This window comes from Lepidochelys kempii, chromosome 1 (assembly GCF_965140285.1).
Source record: "Lepidochelys kempii isolate rLepKem1 chromosome 1, rLepKem1.hap1, whole genome shotgun sequence".
In the NCBI taxonomy this organism is placed as follows: Eukaryota; Metazoa; Chordata; order Testudines; family Cheloniidae; genus Lepidochelys; species Lepidochelys kempii.
Genome location: NC_136380.1, coordinates 157,746,376 through 157,766,523, shown reverse-complemented (window position 1 = coordinate 157,766,523; position 20,148 = coordinate 157,746,376). Strand labels below are relative to the sequence as shown.

The 20,148-nt window shown below is 43.8% G+C and overlaps 1 protein-coding gene across 1 annotated transcript in view; it reads right to left on the bottom strand.

Annotated features, from left to right (window-relative positions):
* Positions 1 to 643: 643 nt before the first annotated feature.
* HSF2BP (heat shock transcription factor 2 binding protein) overlaps positions 644 to 20,148 on the bottom strand; it is a 95,824-nt gene continuing 76,319 nt past the window's right edge. The window contains exon 8 of the mRNA XM_078854414.1: positions 644 to 745. Coding sequence (XP_078710540.1) covers positions 681 to 745 — 65 coding nt within the window. The 3' untranslated portion in view covers positions 644 to 680. The remainder of the gene's footprint in view (positions 746 to 20,148) is intronic.

The following is a 20,148-nucleotide window of genomic DNA, read 5'->3' as shown; positions in this document are numbered from 1 at the left end:
CCAAGCCAAACCTGAATGGCACTGTAATCCCACCCACCAGCGTGCCACTTCCAAAGTGGGGAGCCAAAGCCAGGCCCAGCCCCGCAGGACAAGAGCTGTCACTCTGGGGTGAGTGCAGGGCAGACTCAGGGCTGCTGAAACAATTTTTAATAGTGCGTGTTTAAAACCACTGAACAAAACTGTACACCCAGTCTATGATGGAAGTCAGACATTTAGTTGCTATTATTACTTGAAGCCGGGGGTGCTGCTGCACCCCTATTTCCAGCACCCCAGGCAGGCTCGCTCTCCAACCCCCTTCCCTTCCCTCAGGGCTCCTGTCAGTGTTAATTTTTCTGGAAGGGTGAGAGCCTTTATTTCAGATTTTGCCCCGGCCCCCAAAAACTTCTGTGCAGCCCTGATTAAAGGCTTTCATTGACTGGGAGCTCAGTCTACTTATCTTGTCAGATAGAATCACGGTATAAGTACCTTCACGAGGAGAAGATATTGACTAGCAGAGAGTCCTTTAATAAAACAGACAAAGACATAACAAAATCAGTGCCTGGAAGCTGAAGCTAGACAAATTCAAATTAGAAATAAGGCACGTTGTTTATATATAAAAAAAAAATGAGGGTAATTAACCATTTCAACATCTTACCAAGGGATATGGTGGAAGTCTTCAGATCAAGAGAGGCCATCTTTCTTCAAAGTCTGCTGTATTTCAACCACAAGTGGTTGGTCTTGATGGCAAAGGGTGCAAGTCTATGGCCTGTGTAATGCAGGAGATCAGATAAGATAATCACCTCTAGGCTTAAAAAAAAAAAATCTATGAACTGAATCTGTTAAAACATTTTAAAACTTTTCTGGGCATATTCAAAATGAATTATGGGAGAAAGGCTGTACTACAGCTGAATTCCAACAATGGAAAATTCAAAGAAAGTCTACACGTCTGTCTGAGTGAACCAGGATTTTCTATGATCTCCATTACCATAGTACATACATGCACCCTAATTAAATGTGGAAAGCACAGGGTTATCCCAAAACCTGTTCTGCTACACCATATGTGAATGTATGGTAAATACAGAGCTGTTGCAGAAAAATTCGTCACACTATTGGAAGGAAAGCAATAGGTTACATATTCTGATATGATCTACAGTCACACTTTGTGCTTGGGTTTCTTTCTACTGTATGTTGGTTTCTGAAAACACCTCTCTACAAACAGAATTCATTTAAACTTTCTTCTCTTTCAGGCACTGTTATTCTTAGCATGCGTATTCATTACATTGATTTATTCTGCCATTATGAGATATCTGGTCTTTTGCTAGTGATGTAGTCATTTGTCAGCAATTATTTGCAATAGAACAGACAACATGCTTGTTGTCTGGAAATATTTCTGATCAATTGTGTTCTGTCAGTGTCACTCTGCACCACAATAATATAATATCTGTTCTCAGTAAGTCCCTATTCAGCTCCTGTGAGAGATTTCCCCTGAATGTTTGGTGAGAAGCCTGAAACAGAGCATACCATAAAAATACCACTTTGCTGAGTAGTATTTGGTCCCATTTTATGTGCTGAGATAGGTCCAAGGGCTGAATTCTCTCTTTAACTTATACAGTCTCCAAAGGCTAGTGGGTTTCAGCCTGGTAGTTTCACCTTATTTTGACACCAAACAAAAGCTTGACATGAACATTCTGTCACAGACAGCTGTATCTGGCTGGATGAATAATCACCAAGTTCATCAGCATTAATACTGTTTTTCCTAAGCCTATGACCCAACATGATATTAAAATCTTCTTGGTATCTCTCTCTCTCTCTCTATTAGTTTTACTATTGAGTGAGTGGGGGAGAGAGGGTGTGAAAAGGGAGAGTCCACATTTGGACCAAAGCTGGTTTTATTTAATAACACTGAGATTGGGTCTTGGTTCCAGTTAGTTAGGGCTAGTCACTGGTGGTCTTTTAGAGGAGCTGGATTCTGACCTGCAGAAAAGGACCTAGGGGTTGCAGCGGACAAGAAGCTGGATATGAGTCAACAGTCTGCCCTTGTTGCCAAGAAGGCTAACGGCATTTTGGGCTGTACAAGTAGGAGCACTGCCAGCAGATTGAGGGACGTGATCATTCCCCTCTATTTGGCATTGGTGAGGCCTCATCCGGAGTAGTGTGTCCAGTTTTGGGTCCCACACTACAAGAAGGGTGTGGAAAAATTGGAAAGAGTCCAGCAGAGGGCAACAAAAATTATTTGAAGGCTGGAGCACATGACTTATGAGGAGAGGCTGAGGGAACTGGGACTGTTCAGTCTGCGGAAGAGAAGAATGAGGGGGGATTTGATAGCTGCTTTCAACTACCTGAAAGGGAGTTCCAAAGAGGATGGATCTAGACTGTTCTCAGTGGTAGCAGATGACAAGGAGCAATGGTCTCAAGTTGCAGTGGGGGAGGTTTAGGTTGGATATTAGGAAAAAAAAATTCACTAGGAGCGTGGTGAAGCACTGGCATGGGTTACCTAGGGAGAACATAAGAATATAAGAATGGCCATACTGGGTCAGACCAAAGGTCCATCCATCCAGTATCCTGTCTACTGACAGTGGCCAATGCCAGGTGCCCCAGAGGCATTGAACCTAACAGGTAATGATCAAGTGATCTCTCTCCTGCCATCCATCTCCACCCTCTGACAAACAGAGGCTAGGGACACCATTCCTTTCCTATCCTGGCTAATAGCCATTAATGGACTTAACCTCCATGAATTTACCCAGTTCTCTTTTAAACCCTGTTATAGTCCTAGCCTTCACCACCTCCTCAGGCAAGGAATTCCAGAGGTTGACTGTGTGCTGAGTGAAGAAGAACTTCCTTTTATTTGTTTTAAACCTGCTACCCATTAATTTCATTTGGTGGCCCCTAGTTCTTATATTATGGGAAAAAGTAAATAACTTTTCCTTATTTACTTTCTCCACACCACTCATGATTTTATAGACCTCTATCATATCCCCCCTTAGTCTCCTCTTTTCCAAGCTGAAAAGTCCTAGCCTCTTCAATCTCTCCTCATAGGGGACCCATTCCAAATCCCTAATAATTTTAGTTGCCCTTTTCTGAACCTTTTCTAAAGTCAGTGTATCTTTTTTGAGATGAGGGGACGACATCTGTACGCAGTATTCAAGATGTGGGCCTACTATGGATTTATATAAGGGCAGTAAGATATTCTCCGTCTTATTCTCTATCCCTTTTTAATGATTCCTAACATCCCGTTTGCTTTTTTGACTGCCACTGCACACTGCGTGGACGTTTTCAGAGAACTATCCATAATGACTCCAAGATCTTTCTCCTGATTAGTTGTAGCTAAATTAGCTCCCATCATATTGTATGTACAGTTGGGTTTATTTTTTCCAATGTGCATTACTTTACATTTATCCACATTACATTTCATTTGCCATTTTGTTGCCCATTCACTTAGTTTTGTGAGATCTTTTTGAAGTTCTTCACAGTCTGCTTTGGTCTTAACTATCTTGAGCAGTTTAGTATCATCTGCAAACATTGCCACCTCATTGTTTACCCCTTTCTCCAGATCATTTATGAATAAGTTGAATAGGATTGGTCCTAGGACTGACCCTTGGGGAACACCACTAGGTACCCCTCTCCACTCTGAAAATTTACCATTTATTCCTACCCTTTGTTCCCTGTCTTTTAACCAGTTCTCAATCCAGGAAAGGATCTTCCCTCTTATCCCATGACAACTTAATTTACGTAAGAGCCTTTGGTGCGGGACCTTGTCAAAGGCTTTCAGGAAATCTAAGTACATTATGTCCACTGGATCACCCTTGTCCACATGTTTGTTGACCCCCTCAAAGAACTCTAATAGATTAGTAAGACATGATCTCCCTTTACAGAAACCATGTTGACTTTTGCGCAACAATTTATGTTCTTCTATGTGTCTGACAATTTTATTCTTTACTATTCTTTCAACTAATTTGCCTGGTACTGACATTAGACTTACTGGTCTGTAATTGCCAGGATCACCTCTAGAGCCCTTAAATATTGGCGTTACATTAGCTATCTTCCAGTCATTGGGTACTGTAGCTGATTTAAAGGAGGTGGTGGAATCTCCTTCCTTAGAGGTTTTTAAGGTCAGGCTTGACAAAGCCCTGGCTGGGATGATTTAGTTGGGGATTAAGTCCTGCTTTGAGCAGGGGGCTGGACTAGATGACCGCCTGAGGTCCCTTCTAACCCTGATATTCTATGATTCTGTGATGACCTAAGAGCACAGGAAGAAGTAGTGAATTAAGAACACTGACATGGGCAAAGGGGACTGTGATTTGCTCCCAAAACAGTGCTGTGAGGAGATTGCTGAAGGCTGGTATGGGCACAGGGAGAGACGAAAGCTGCTGGGTTTGGTTACAAGTCCATATGCAGCACTTGGTATAAAGGAAAGCCTGCCCTGTTCTTGACCTAATTGATGGGCTGCCAGCTGCTAGGGTAGGACCTTGTCTACTCCATGTTTGGTATAAAGCTGATCATCTTATCAGTGAAAAAGAATCTTACTAATTCACCTACCTCCTACCTGGGATACTGTGCAGCATGTATTTCAGGGGTGAAAGTAAGTCTAGGGACTTACTGGTACGGGGTTGGGCTGGGGCTGGGGCTGGCTCTGGCCCCCGGAAGCAGCAGGGCTGGAGGAGGTCAGAGCCAGCCCCAGCCCACCCTGTACCAGCAAGTGCCTCCTTCCCCCTCCCCGGGGTACCAGCAGCAGCTGGGGGCTCTGGCAGCGGTTTAAAGGGCCCTGGGTGGTAGCGGCGGCCAAGCCCTGGGCCCTTTAAATCGTCCCCGGAGCCCCGCCGCTGCTTCCCCAGGGCTCCAGCAGCAGGGCTCCAGCCGCCACTACCACCCCAGGCCCTTTAAATCGTCCCCGGAGCCTGCCGGAGCCCTGGGGAAGCGGCGGCAGGGCTGCGGGGATGATTTAAAGGGCCCAGGGCTCGGCCGCCGCTACCACCCCAGGACCTTTAAATCACCGTCGCAGCCCCACCACCGCTACCCCAGGGCTCCGGCAGTGGGGCTCCAGCAGCAATTTAAAGGGCCGGGGGCTCCAGCCGCTGCTGGGAGCCACAGGCCCTTTAAATTGCGCTTGGGGAAGCCGATCCACCCCAGTACGGCGCACCAGCTCTTGCCGGTACACCATACCGGGGCGTACCGGCTTACTTTCTTCTTTGATGTATTTGTGATGGTTTGGTTTTGTAATATATTAAAAACCAAGGGATTCATTTTAAAAAGACATTCAAATACTGTGGGGAAACTGTCTTTGCATCCCCTCAAGACCTGGCCATGAAATGCCACTAATGTCAAGGTAACGTACCATTTACTTCTGCCCTAGATGGTGCAAGAAGATGGAGAGTTTCTTTTTGTGGCCTATCCTGTCAGTGAGTGTTGGAACCATGCAGGGAACTGCTGATGGATTCCTGCCTCAGGTGGGGCTGATTAAGTCCACCTTAGGTATAACAGAGGTGGGAGTAGTCCTCTGACCAAAGAGGAAATGAGGATATGGAGTGAAGCAGTCCTCAGGAAGTGTCCCTAATACTGCAGTTTATGTTGGGTTAGGGAGCTGTGCCAGAAATTATGAGAGAGTTACCCAGAGGCCATTCACAAAAAGAAAAGGAGTACTTGTGGCACCTTAGAGACTAACAAATTTATTTGAGCATAAGCTTTCGTGAGCTACACCTCACTTCATCAGATGCATTCAGTGGAAAATACAGTGGGGAGATTTATATACACAGAGAACATGAAACAATGGGTGTGATCAGGTAAGTGATCAGGTAAGGTTACAAGAAGTGCAAGATTGGACAAATGACCAGGGAAGAGTATAAAAATATTGCTCGGGCATGCAGGAGTGAAATCAGGAAGGCCAAATCACACCTGGAGGTGCAGCTAGCAAGAGATGTTAAGAGTAACAAGAAGGGTTTCTTCAGGTATGTTAACAACAAGAAGAAAGTCAAGGAAAGTGTGGGCCCCTTACTGAATGAGGGAGGCAACCTAGTGACAGAGGATGTGGAAAAAGCTAATGTACTCAATGCTTTTTTTGCCTCTGTCTTCACGAACAAGGTCAGCTCCCAGACTGCTGCACTGGGCAGCACAGCATGGGGAGGAGGTGACCAGCCCTTTGTGAAGAAAGAAGTGGTTCAGGACTATTTAGAAAAGCTGGACAAGCACAAGTCCATGGGGCCGGATGTGCTGCATCCGAGAGTGCTAAAGGAGTTGGCGGGTGTGATTGCAGAGCCATTGGCCATTATCTTTGAAAACTCATGCCAATCGGGGGAGGCCCCGGACGACTGGAAAAAGGTTAATGTAGTGCCCATCTTTAAAAAAGGGAAGAAGGAGGATCCTGGGAACTACAGGCCAGTCAGCCTCACCTCAGTCCCTGGAAAAATCATGGAGCAGGTCCTCAAGGAATCAATTCTGAAGCACTTAGAGGAGAAGAAAGTGATCAGGAACAGTCAGCATGGATTCACCAAGGGCAAGTCATGCCTGACTAATCTAATTGCCTTCTATGACGAGATAACTGGCTCTGTGGATGAGGTGAAAGCAGTGGACCTGTTGTTCCTTGACTTTAGCAAAGCTTTTGACACCGCCTCCCACAGTATTCTTGCCAGTAAGTTAAAGAAGTATGGGCTGGATGAATGGATGATAAGGTGGATAGAAAGTTGACTAGATTGTTGGGCTCAACAGGTAGTGATCAATGGCTCCATGTCTAGTTGGCAGCTGGTATCAAGTGGAGTGCCCCAAGGGTCAGTCCTCATGCCAGTTTTGTTCAATACCTTCATTAATGATCTGGAGGATGGTGTGGATTGCACCCTCAGGAAGTTTGCAGATGACACGAAACTGGGAGGAGAGGTAGGTACGCTGGAGGGTAGGGATAGGATACAGAGGGTCCTAGACAAATTAGAGGATTGGGCCAAAAGAAATCTGATGAGGTTCAACAAGCACAAATGCAGAGTCCTGCACTTAGGACAGAAGAATCCCATGCACCGCTACAGACTAGGGACCGAATGGCTCGGCAGCAGTTCTGCAGAAAAGCACCAAGGGATTACAGTGGATGAAAAGCTGGATATGAGTCAACAGTGTGCCATTGTTGCCAAGAAGGCCAATGGCATTTTGGGCTGTATATGTAGGGGCATTGCCAGCAGATCGAGGGATGTGATCGTTCCCCTCTATTTGTCATTGGTGAGGTCTCATCTGGAGTACTGTGTCCAGTTTTGGGTACCACACTACAAGAAGGATGTGGAAAAATTGGAAATTGTCCAGCGGAGGGCAACAAAAATGATTAGGGGACTGGAACACATGACTTATGAGGAGAGGCTGAGGGAATTGTTTAGTCTGCGGAAGAGAAGAATGAGGGGGGATTTGATAGCTGCTTTCAACTACCTGAAAGGGGGTTCCAAAGAGGATGGATCTAGACTGTTCTCAGTGGTACCAGATGACAGAACGAGGAGTAATGGTGTCAAGTTGCTGTGGGGAAGGTTTAGGTTGGATATTAGGAAAAACTTTTTCACTAGGAGGGTGTTGAAACACTGGAATGCGTTACCTCGGGAGGTGGTGGAATCTCCTTCCTTAGAAGTTTTTAAGGTCAGGCTTGACAAAGCCCTGGCTGGGATGATTTAGTTGGGGATTGGTCCTGCTTTGAGCAGGGGGTTGGACTAGACGACCTCCTGCGGTCCCTTCCAGCCCTGATATTCTATGATTCTAAGGTGAGCTATTACCAGCAGGAGAGCAGGGGGCGAGGGGGGACCTTTTGTAGTGATAATCAAGGTGGGCCATTTCCAGGCAGTCTGAGGAACAGTGGGGGGAGGGGAGGGAAATAAACATGGGGAAATAGTTTTACATTGCAGCTGAGATAGCACCAGTGTGGGCATGGGTCAAAATTGCAACTTCAGAATGCAACTCGACATGATTAGCAGGGGCACACAGATCCATTTGGCCTTAACCCGGTTCTCCCCACCAGTTCAATTAGGAATGGTTCAATTCTCTAATATGTGCCTGGCTTAATAGTGCCCAGGGCTTTGCTTTCCTTGCTCATTTTAAACTTGGCAACCCCATGCCAGGAGCTCCAAATATCTACAAAATAATAATCATAGTTTCTGGTAATTGCATCCTTAAATGGCAGAAAAGCAAGTGATTCTTTTCTTAAAGCTAACATAATATCCCCCATTGAAAATTCAAAGAGGCAGACCCAAACAACTCCAAACGCAAGTGGGGGCCAGAAGAGGAGATCATTTCACTGAAATGGTGAAAACACATTTAACAAACCAGCCTAGTGCTAGGTTTCAGAGTAGCAGCCATGTTAGTCTGTATTCGCAAAAAGAAAAGGAGTACTTGTGGCACCTTAGAGACTAACCAATTTATTTGAGCATGAGCTTTCGTGAGCTACAGCTCACTTCATCGGATGCATGCAGTGGAGTATACAGTGGGGATGTTTTTATACACACAGACCATGAAAAAATGGGTGTTTATCACTACAAAAGGTTTTCTCTCCCCCCACCCCACTCTCCTGCTGGTAACAGCTTATCTAAAGCGATCACTCTCCTTACAATGTGCTGGCACTTTGACTCCAGGCTGACCCCAACAAGGAGGCTGCTGCAGCTTTTGTGGCTGCTTTCAGCTCTACTTTAGTGCTGACCAAAAAAAATCTGTTATAAGTCATGCAATGAGCTGAGCAGAAGCATGGGGTCTGAAGAAGAATTTTAAAGACAGGAAGCAGCATTTATATGGTAGAAAAGCATCTAATAATAAGCACTCATTGCCCCTGCATGCATAGAAATACCAAGGGCAAACTATGACTCTATGCATTTTGAAGTGACTCATTTTCCCTCAAAGTTGAAGAGAGTGTTGAAGATCTATATTTTTCAGAGTGATTCACCCAGAATGGCCACTGGGTTACTGGCTGAGATGAACTACTAAGCTGAGGGATGAAAGCTAATGTAAGGGCCAAGGGACTTGGAATGTACCAGCTATTTGCAGGATAGCTATTGCAGACATTAGCACTCAGTTGTCACTAGTAAATCTTAAATTGCTTTGACAGGTGGCAGATTGGGAGCTGTGAATGGCTATGTCTTTCAGGGAAGAGTTTCATTTCTTGGCAAGTGGGACAGAGTCTAGGGAACAGGCCATATTTTATTGATTTTTAATTTTTTTTTAAATCAAGCATACTTTTTATGGATGAGTTAACTGACTTTGAACTCTTGCGCGGGTGAGTTAGCCCAATTCAGTAGGAACCTGGATTTGTGCTGGAAATGGCCCAACTTGATTATCATACACATTGTAAGGAGAGTGATTACTTTAGATAAGCTATTACCAGAAGGAGAGTGGGGTGGGAGGAGGTATTGTTTCATGGTCTCTGTGTATATAATGTCTTCTGCAGTTTCCACAGTATGCATCCGATGAAGTGAGCTGTTGCTCACGACAGCTTATGCTCAAATAAATTGGTTAGGCTCTAAGGTGCCACAAGTACTCCTTTCCTATTGTCAGGATTCTGTCTCCAGACTAAGAAAAGAAGTTCCAGATACTTACCCACACACTTTAACAACACAGGAGAACTTGATAGCTCAAGACATGGGTGATAGAATGTGGAATCTCCCCTTTCTCAGCTCAAATCACTCCCAGAACAATTTGTAACCAAATGTTGACGCATAAACTGGCTATTTGATGACCCCTATAAACTGAGTTGTTGGCTTCAACATAGTTCCCAGCAGACAGGTGTCCACATCATAACTGGCACAGAATTGCACTCTCAGCAGAAAGCACAAAGACTGGGTGCAAATGGTGTCTAAGCTCGCTTTAGAAGTAGTCAACCACACAAGCACAGCGCTTGGGACAGTGCGGGGAAGCTTTCATTTCCAGTACCTGTGCTGCATCTAGAAGGTGAGGGAGGCAGTGACAGTAAGGTGGGGTTGCATAAGTGATCACCTGGAGTCAAAGTGCCAGCACATTGTAAGGAGAGTGATCACTATAGGATGGTTCTGAATCATTTAAAAGGTCCCTCTCTCCCACTCCCCATTATAGAAATAAATACCAGCATCATGTCAGAAGCGAGTATGGAGGAGGGATTTGAAAGAGAAGAGAACAGATTAACTCTCTAGTTTCAGTCTCCCATAAAAATTGTTTTAAAGCAGTTTGACTAATGAGGGCCCATTTCTCTGGCTCTGTTTCTGAATCTTCATTCAGGATGGGGTTCAGTTTAGTTGATGTCACCAGGGAGAGCTTGTCTTCAAGAGGAACCTACTCCCTGGCTTCCATAAAGGGCACACTTAGAGTCATAGTTTACAACTGTGAATACCAGCAATGCAACATATAACTGGTAAAATCAGCGTACAAAGCAATCCTTTGGTAACTTGGAAATTATTTCCCATTTAGGCTCAGATCCTACAATCAGCTGCCTGCAGCTGAACCCCTGAACCACGCACGAGCACCAGTGAAGTTAGTGGAGCTCTCTGAAGGTGTGTGTGTCCACCTGAAAGGATCCAATTGCAGGAGGGGGAGCCTCATTTCTTCTGCATGAAGAAAATTCTGCCAGTGAATTGGCTGATATAATTATTACTAATTTGTGTACATTCCTGCCAGAGGTAGCCACAGCAACTTTCTGTACATTTTACAGAGATGTTCATCATGGGTGTCCCATTGTGGTATAGCTCTTGCTGTGTAGTCATACGAAGAAATGAAAATTAAGACAAACCAATTTAAATCTAACTTTTTATAAAGAAGTGTGTGCTCCCCTGACTGAGCTCTTGTAACATCGGAAGGCCAGCAGAAAACTGTTCTTTAACAAACAACCCCCTCACCCACCACCCTGGATGAAATCTTGTGGCTAAAGTGGAGGGATGGGAGTTAGGAGACCTGGAGTCTAGTCCCAGTCCTGCCAAAGATATTCTGTGTGACCTTAGATAAATGATTTAACCGTTCCTTTGAGCCATATCCTCTCACTTCACCACAGAGGCTGAGAAGCCACAGGAATCCCTGTGGTTTCTCCATCTCTAGAAAAGGAATAATAATTCTAACCTGACAGCTAGCAGTGGATGAATTATTTGCAGCAATGTTTTTCTGCTTGCAAACTATTCACAAGAATACCTAGATAGTTACAAATCTATTCATTATCAATCATTATTTGATACATGCCTTACATGAACGTATTTCATCCTATGGATTGTTGGCAAACTATTCACTATGACAACTGCTTGAAGCATTTACACTGTACAAGTAGTCAATTAAGTCACGATACTGTTTCTGCTCCCTGACAAGACGATGTCTAAGTCCACAAAGAACTTTCAAGATGACCACATCAACATAGCTGACACAATTTCATATTTGCACAACTGTTCACAATACTTTCCTTTTAGCAAACTAATAAGCAAAATTTTGCTCACATAAATGGTTGTGAAAAGTAACCAAAGGAGCTGTGTTTATCTAAATAAATGTTCATGGATGCTTTTGTGCGGCATTCAAGCACCCGGGGGGTTGGTCTGGTGGTAAAGACGTTGGTTGGGGACTCAGGCAAACTAGGTTCAATTCCTGTTGTAACACAGCCTTCCTCTGTGACCTCAGACAGGTCATTTAACTTTTCTGTGCCTTGATTCCCCATTTGTAAAATGGAAATAACACCGACCTACCTCACAGAGGTACTGAGAGGATCAATATATTAATGATTGTGAAGGGCTCAGATACTACAATGAAGGAAAACCAGTATCTAGATAAGGTAAGGCTGGAGACTTTACCACATCTGTTTCTAAAAGAACTTGGCATGCCCTGTTACATAATGCAGAGGTACAGTTTCTCTGCTGAAACAGTAATAGCTGATACCCGAAGAAGATAAATTCCTGCAAGGGCAATTTTGATCAGTAAAATGCATTTTAACTTTATTTTAAAGATACTTTTTTAAATTATTGCATAACAGGCATGGTTCTCTATAACAAGAATAACTAAGAACATTTATATGAAATGGCAAACATATATATTGAAAATATAGGTGAAATAAAAACTGAAGGCAAATTGTCTAAAACCAGCATGGTCTGGCTCTGAGAACTGTTACAGCTGTATCTGAGAACTTTCATTTGTTACTTGCAATAAATAGCCTTTCCTTCTAAAACACCTCTTTGTGGGAGAGATTAGCAGTACAAGTGCAGCATATTTTTGCTGTGTAGAAGTTGCTTATTTTAGAATAACAGACGTCACACATTGGCCCTACGTAGAGCACTCCTTGGAAGAGGACCACGGATCCACTTAACACAAAAGTGCAATCATGAAGCCCATTGAAACTGAAGTCTCTTTACAGTGCAAAGACTGAAGGCATTTCTCATTTGTGTAAAGCTAGACAATTGCTCCACTCACACACACACACAAAATGATTACATGTTGGCTATGCATGAGGAAAAGCTCATTAATCACACCATAGAGCATAAAGAAAAGGAGTACTTGTGGCACCTTAGAGACTAACCAATTTATCTGAGCATAAGCTTTCGTGAACTACAGCTCACTTCATCAGATGCATGCAGTGGAAAATACAGTCGGGAGATTTTATATACACAGAGAACATGAAACAATGGGTGTTACCGTACACACTGTAACAAGAGTGATCAGGTAAGGTGAGCTATTACCAGCAAGAGATAATCAAGGTGGGCCATTTCCAGCAATTCACAAGAACGTCTGAGGAACAGCGGGGGCGGGGAATAAACATGGGGAAATAGATTTACTTTGTGTAATGACACATCCACTCTCAGTCTTTATTCAAGCCTAAATTAATTGTATCCAATTTGCAAATTAATTCCAATTCAGCAGTCTCTCGTTGGAGTCTGTTTTTGAAGTTTTTTTGTTGCAGAATTGCCACTTTTAGGTCTGTAATCGAGTGACCAGAGAGATTGAAGTGTTCTCCAACTGGTTTTTGAATGTTATAATTCTTGACGTCTGATTTGTGTCCATTTATTCTTTTATGTAGAGACTGTCCAATTTGGCTAATGTACATGGCAGAGGGGCATTGCTGGCACATGATGGCATATATCACATTGGTAGATGTGCAGGTGAACGAGCCTCTGATAGTGTGGCTGATGTGATTAGGCCCTATGATGGTGTTCCCTGAATAGATATGTGGACACAGTTGGCAACGGGCTTTGCTGCAAGGATAGGTTCCTGGGTTAGTGTTTTTGTTGTGTGGTGTGTGGTTGCTGGCGAGTATTTGCTTCAGGTTGGGGGGCTGTCTGTAAGCAAGGACTGGCCTGTTTCCCAAGATCTGTGAGAGCGATGGGTCGTCCTTCAGGATAGGTTGTAGATCCTTGATGATGCGTTGGAGAGGTTTTAGTTGGGGGCTGAAGGGGATGGCTAGTGGCGTTCTGTTATTTTCTTTTTTGGGCCTGTCCTGTAGTAGGTAACTTCTGGGTACTCTTCTGGTTCTGTCAATCTGTTTCTTCACTTCAGCAGGTGGGTACCGTAGTTGTAAGAAGCTTGACAGAGATCTTGTAGGTGTTTATCTCTGTCTGAGGGGTTGGAGCAAATGCAGTTGTATCATAGAATCATAGAATATCAGGGTTGGAAGGGACCCCAGAAGGTCATCTAGTCCAACCCCCTGCTCGAAGCAGGACCAATTCCCAGTATCGTAGAGCTTGGCTGTAGACAATGGATCCTGTGGTGTGGTCCTTGGATGAAAGATGGAGGCATGTAGGTAAGCATAGCGGTCAGTAGGTTTCCGATATAGGGTGGTGTTTATGTGACCGTCGCTTATTATCTTATGGTCAAATAGATTTGTTAGTCTCTACGGTGCCACAAGTACTCCTTTTCTTTTTGTGGATACAGACTAACACGGCTGCTACTCTGAAACTTATCATAGAGCATGAACATTTCAAGGTGAAATACCGGTGCTGGGAAGAACTTCAGTGTTTTATGAAGTAAAGTAGTCTGAGTGAATAGGAATTACCTGCAAACCCCTAGAGGCATACATTGGGAGGTTAAATACAAATGTAGGCCATATTTTTCTCTTTAGAAAAGTGGAGTCCTGATAACAAATTTAGACACATTGGCACTGAGTCTCCTCTCCTTAAACCAATTTTATGGCTGTGTAATGCCAGTGAAATCAGTGAAGTGACACCAGTTTTACATGATATGAGGAACCAGGTCCAGATTCTACAAATGGATATTCACACTGACATTTCCTGAAACTCTCTTTAATGCCATTTTTATAGCATTTATATATTAGAAGACTATAGAGAAATGTAGTATCAGGAAAAGGCTATGATCTGACCAAACCAGCCCAGCTTTGTTTGTTTGGTTTATGGTATTTATTCCCACCTTTTGGTCTTTGCACTGTAAGTCTTCTGTTCTTCTCTAGGAAAACAAAATCTTTAGGCCTCAGAGTCAGACATAGGGAGTCAAATACTTCCTCCGATTATTTCTTCAATATATTGACAATGAAACAGTTGTGCCTAAGATCACTACTGACTTGTCATTTGCTAGGGGCCAGATCCTCAGCTGGTGTCCATCAGTGAAGTCCTGTTGAAGTCAATGGTGCTATGCTGATGTACACCAGCTGAGGATCTGGCCCCTAAGGTTTAATGTTCATCATTTCATTTCTAAAATGCTCACTGGTATAAACATTTCTCTATCAAGCTCACTGAGTCCTTTAATAATTTTGAGAAAACTTTTAGGTCTTCTTTGCCAGTGAAAACATGGCCAAGGACACACCCTCAATCTGTCCTTATCATTTATTTACAACCTTCAGACCGGTTACTCACTTTTCTATTGTCTTTCCAAGGATGTGGCAGCAGTACTTTGTACTTTTACAGAATCTCCCACATCTGAGGAGCTCAGAATGGTTTGCAAACATGTGCTCAACCTCACTGCAACACCCTGGGAGGTTCCATTCTAAAGCATGTATATTTAGGATTCCTTTCAGTCATCATAACCAAAGAATGGACTTGTGGTTACAGCACTAGCTGGGAACACCCAAGGTATGGATGTGATTTCCAATTCTGCCACAGACTCTCTGTGCTGTGTTGGGCATGTCACTTAACTTCTCTGTGACTCCTTTCTCCATCTGCGAAATTTGACATAACACTTGCTGTCTTCCACCCTTTGTCTTGTCTATGTAGGCTGTGAACTCTTCAGGGCAGGGTCTATTCTTTACTATAGATACAGGCAGTACCTAAGACGATGGGACCCCAACTATGGTTACAGAAGGGAACAACTGCTTAATTGTACAGCAACATTACATGACACCTACACATACCTACCTCCTCTGGTACAGAAACCACAGAGCACAAACCAATGTTCCTCTGAGCCCCATGACATTCTGCTGTGCTTATTATCATGAAATATGTTTGCTATGGTGGCCAATGCACAGTTCCACACTTCCCTTCAGTCAGGCATGCCTCCTGATTTCCCATGGAGCCCTCAATGCTCATTGTTTGTGTGGAGGGGCTGTCAGCAGCCGCAGGTGGGTAAGTGTTGGGGGGAGGGGAGGGGGGCAGGGGCTTGGGTTCAGTAGCTGCTTCTCTTCTGCATAGCCTCATCATTCTCCACTGCTTGACCCTTGTTGAGTCATTTCTGCTGTTCCAAGTGAGGGGAAAATGCTACCAGTGGTGTGAGTGGAGAATTTTGAGTCGGTGGCATTTTATACTCACTATTCACAGATATAAATCACTACCCAAAAAACAAGGCAATGGAGAATCAGGCCCTAGATGCACTTCTATTTTAAGCATGCATTTGCTGCCACCTATGACATACAGTGGAGGGAAGCACAGGGCCACAGGTTTGTTTGCAGATTCATTTGTTTTATTCACCACTCTAACTGGATTATACTAGAGAAAGGCCCAGGTCTTGTATCTGACTTGCCTGCCACAAAATGCCCTTACTGTCATTCCCTGGCCCAGAAACTGCACTGCCATTGCCAAAGGTCAGTGGGAGCTGAGGGAGTTCAAGACCCTCCCATGAGGCATTCAACACCTCACAGGATCAGGTCCTATGTGCAGCAACAACTGCAACAGTAAATGGATTGAGAACCAACGTACAAGGCCACTTCTGTAGCTGGTGTAAATCAGGGTGCTCCACTCACATCAACGGAGATACACTGATTCGCTCCAGCTGAGAATCTGGACGACAGGCTCTAAGGCTGGGAGTTGTATAAATACCGGAAATAACTATGCAAAGCATTTGGGCAATTCATATGCGCTCAGTAGGGGTGTGTTTTGCGAAGCCTCCTGTTACATCAAAGATCAATTCCAGGATAGCTGTGACGTGTACATATTGCTAGTGGTTCTAAATCATCCTGCTTTAGGTCAGCAGCTGAGTCAAATGTCAGGCAGCTGTCACATAATTAGATGTCTCTTCTGGATGAAGATGTTTTAATTTTAGCAATCTCACATACTTTGGGCATGCTTGCTCTTGGATCTGTGCTGCCAAGGTTAGAAATGGGTGTTTTCTGGCTGAACAGCTGTGGGTATCCAATCTGGTGAGGGCTCCTTTGCTTTGGATATAACCATAACTCGCTCAACTTCACCTTCAGGACAGTGGCAGATACACCCTCACACAGGGTGACAGTGAGTCACCTGCCTCGTTTGTTTTGCCTTGGCTTGAATGAACTGCCTGGTTCTCTATAAAACAGCCAAGAAGGGAGATTAACCGCAATTACGATGCTCCCCTGTTCAGCTCAATGGCAATGCAATGAGCGAGAGAGTACACGGTGCATGGAGTGTTCAGCTGTTAACCTAAACCAGGAAGATTTAGATCTGCTGATAACATGTACACAGTCAGTCTGCCACACAATGCGGCTGACTTCTATATTCTGCAGTGAACAGCAATGGAGAAAATGTGACTCTGGCATCACAGGATTACAGGGCCAGAAAAGGAAAGAGGGAGACAAGCAGAGACATGTTGGAAACAAAACAAGGAAAAAGTTGGCTGAGTATATTTACTTATTTAAACAGCTAACAGTAGGCGCCTAATCTGGGATGCTTCACAGGGCACCCAGGGCTCCGAGTCACCTTGTGCCACCTGCCTCCAGTGTAGGGCGTCTTCCCTATGCCAGCTGGATATTAGCTCCCTAACACAGCCAGCCTGTCAGCCACTCAAGCACTCTTCTCTGGGCTCTACCAGGCTTGCCCTTGCCTCGCAGGTTGGCAATGGATGCGCCCCAACCCCCAAGTCCTGGCAAAGTAGGGATGCCCTGGGCCTGACCACTGGATGTCCACAGAAAATCTAGAGCCTCGGTTCCCAGAGGAACAGCGTACCCCAGTTTACCAGCTTTCCCTTAGCCCACCACTCCTATATCACACACAGCATTTGAGTTCAATTCTAATAAAACAAAAGGATAATTTATTTAAAAAGAAATAGAGATTAAAATAGAAACAAGCATGAGTGACGAAACAAGTGGTTACACACAAAAGAAAATCATAAAATGTGAACTGGGGCCTACACTCATTAATAGTGACCTTTCCTAGCTAATAAAGCAGATTCTCAACCCACAGTTCAGACTTTTGCTGGCCTCAAGGAGCTAGGACCCAGTCTTTCATGAAGTACCCCTCCCCTCCATCAAGGTACCTCCTCAGTGAGTGGATTCAGAGTGTCTTTCTCCACCCTGTGATGTCCTGAATTAGTCTTTTGTCTTTATTCACAGACAGGGTGCTCCCCTCACTGTCCCATCACTCCTTTACAGTTTGTCTTTGATGGTTGTCCATTGACTTTTCTGGATTGGTGCAAAAGGGAGGGGTGGGGGTCAACTGAGAAATACATTACATAGTCAGTTAGCCAGGGAAGGGTGACAACTCCCTCCTGCTTGGATGGGTCATCACCAAAACATATGATTCCCTGATTACTCAAACTCACTCCAAGACCATAAGAACATAATTTTCAATATAGTTACATTATTCCTTAAATACCAACCTTGCACACATCTCACAATGATTATGAGTATCAACAAGCTACAAGATTTCATTAGAGCCTTCACATACTACCCTTTATGGATAAGTACCATCAAAGCAGTCTATTAGGTGTAGTGAGTTTGTCAGGTCCGGGACAGGAGTTGCTTGTAAAGAAGAGTGAAACCTTTGCCAGTTGGCCCCAGTGGTCCTCTGTGTCACACCTTCTTGTTTGTTTTATTAATAGTTTGCACCTATGGCACTTTTCAAGGATCTCAAAGCACTGTACAAACATCCCAATATGCGTGTTAAGTAGGGAAGTATTATCCCTCGGCACCAGGGAGCTAAGCACACGTAGCTCCAGATGAAATCAATGGGAGCGCCAAATGCTCAGCAACTCTGCAAATCAGACCCCACATGTTTTGAACTGGGCTCCCACAAACTGAGGGACCCAGAACTAACAGACACTTATTAGAACTTTGGCCTAAATGACTTTCCCATGGTCACACAGTGAGTCAGTGGCAGAGTTGGGGAACAGAATCCAGGAGTTCAAGTGCTCCACCACTTTCCCCAACCACTAGACAACAGCCCTGTCTGCACAGAGCATGACATTACCCTTAAACTTGATAATGCAAGTGATAACATACAGCTCACTATTACATCAAGGTATTTTGGCTCATTTGCCTGGAGATGTATACATGCTGTACATTTTTAACATTGTACTGGAAACATTTGCCATGAAATGCAATAAAATACAACAAGTGCTTAGCACTGATGCCCAAAGAGATTCAAATGGGTTTTGCAGACAAGTAAGAGGGAGAGCATCTCTCTTTGCCCTCACAATAAGCCTTAGGTTCACTAGAATTCTATCGTATAGATCGCAGAACTAAGCAGGATGTCCTGTTCATAAATCAAATCCCAGCAGGGGTTTCCCTCAACAGGAGTTTTCCCTTCCTGAACTAGACTTTCGGGAAATTAGCATCTTAGGCCCCAACCCTGCAAACCCTTACATACATGCTTCACTTTACTCACATGAATAGTCCCACCATTAAAGCTAAGTCTTTGTGAAAAAGTTGGCAGGATCAGGGCCTATGGCTAGAAAAATACACTGTAAAACAGAACGTAATATTTCTTTCTAGAGCTACATAGTTCTAACCAAATATCTGTATTTTTCCCTAGGATCTCATAATGGTACACACCCACCAACTGACATTTTGATCAGCTGTTTTGGCAGCCTAACTCTGTACAAGTTATGGGATGCACGTTATGGAGTACATCACATAACACTTAGGAGTGTCACATTTCCCTCCCACACTATTATTCAAGCAGAAAATAGCTGATGGGGAGGGTATTTCCTGGCAACCATCCGGAGAAATTGAGGTCTTTGCTTTAGGCCCATCATTCAGCCAGACATTTTTGCCAGGAAATGACCTCCCCTCCTTTTTGGTATATTGCTGTTATAAATCCTGAAACTGACTGACTTATTTTATTTCTTTTGGTTTATAAAATACTTTAGGCCTAAATTTATATTCTCTCCTTGTATCAGTTTCTAAATGTTCAAAAGTGATGAGTGATTTTAGGGGCTCAGGTTGAGATACCGTAAGCAGCCTGATTTCCAAAGGGCAGATATTCTGCAATTCTGGAATATCAGGTCCCTTTAAGATGGGTGCCATCAAATTGTCAATATTTCTACAGCTAAAAATCAAATTTGTATTTCCCCCTCCCGCAAGACTGGCTAAAACCATGGGTGGGCAAATTAATTTAAATTGATTAAATGGACATGACCAAAGCTACTGGACATCATCCCAAAGGAAATAAAAAGTATGTATCACTTCTTAAAGTCTTGTGCTGGTTAGCTGAGCTATAGGACTAATTATGAAAATGTCTGACATTATAATGAATGAAAGAGACAACCAAAAACCACTTTGTAAATATGCAATCACCCCAGTCAAAAACAAGACCTCTCCATCAGATCCGAAATATACTGTAGTTAAAAATTCTCTCTAAAATAAAGATTCTCTCTTTAGCCAAAGGGAACAAACATCTTTTAAACAAATAAATAGAGCTGTACTAATAACAACTGTTTTGATTTGCTGGCTGTCATAAATATAAAGGGAAGGGTAAACCCCTTTAAAATCCCTCCTGGCCAGAGGAAAAATCCTCTCACCTGTAAAGAAGCTAAAGGTAACCTCATTGGCACCTGACCAAAATGACCAATGAGGAGACAAGATACTTTCAAAAGCTGGGAGGAAGGAGAAAAACAAAGGGTCTGGTCTGTCTGTATGCTGCTTTTGCCGGGGATAGAACAGGA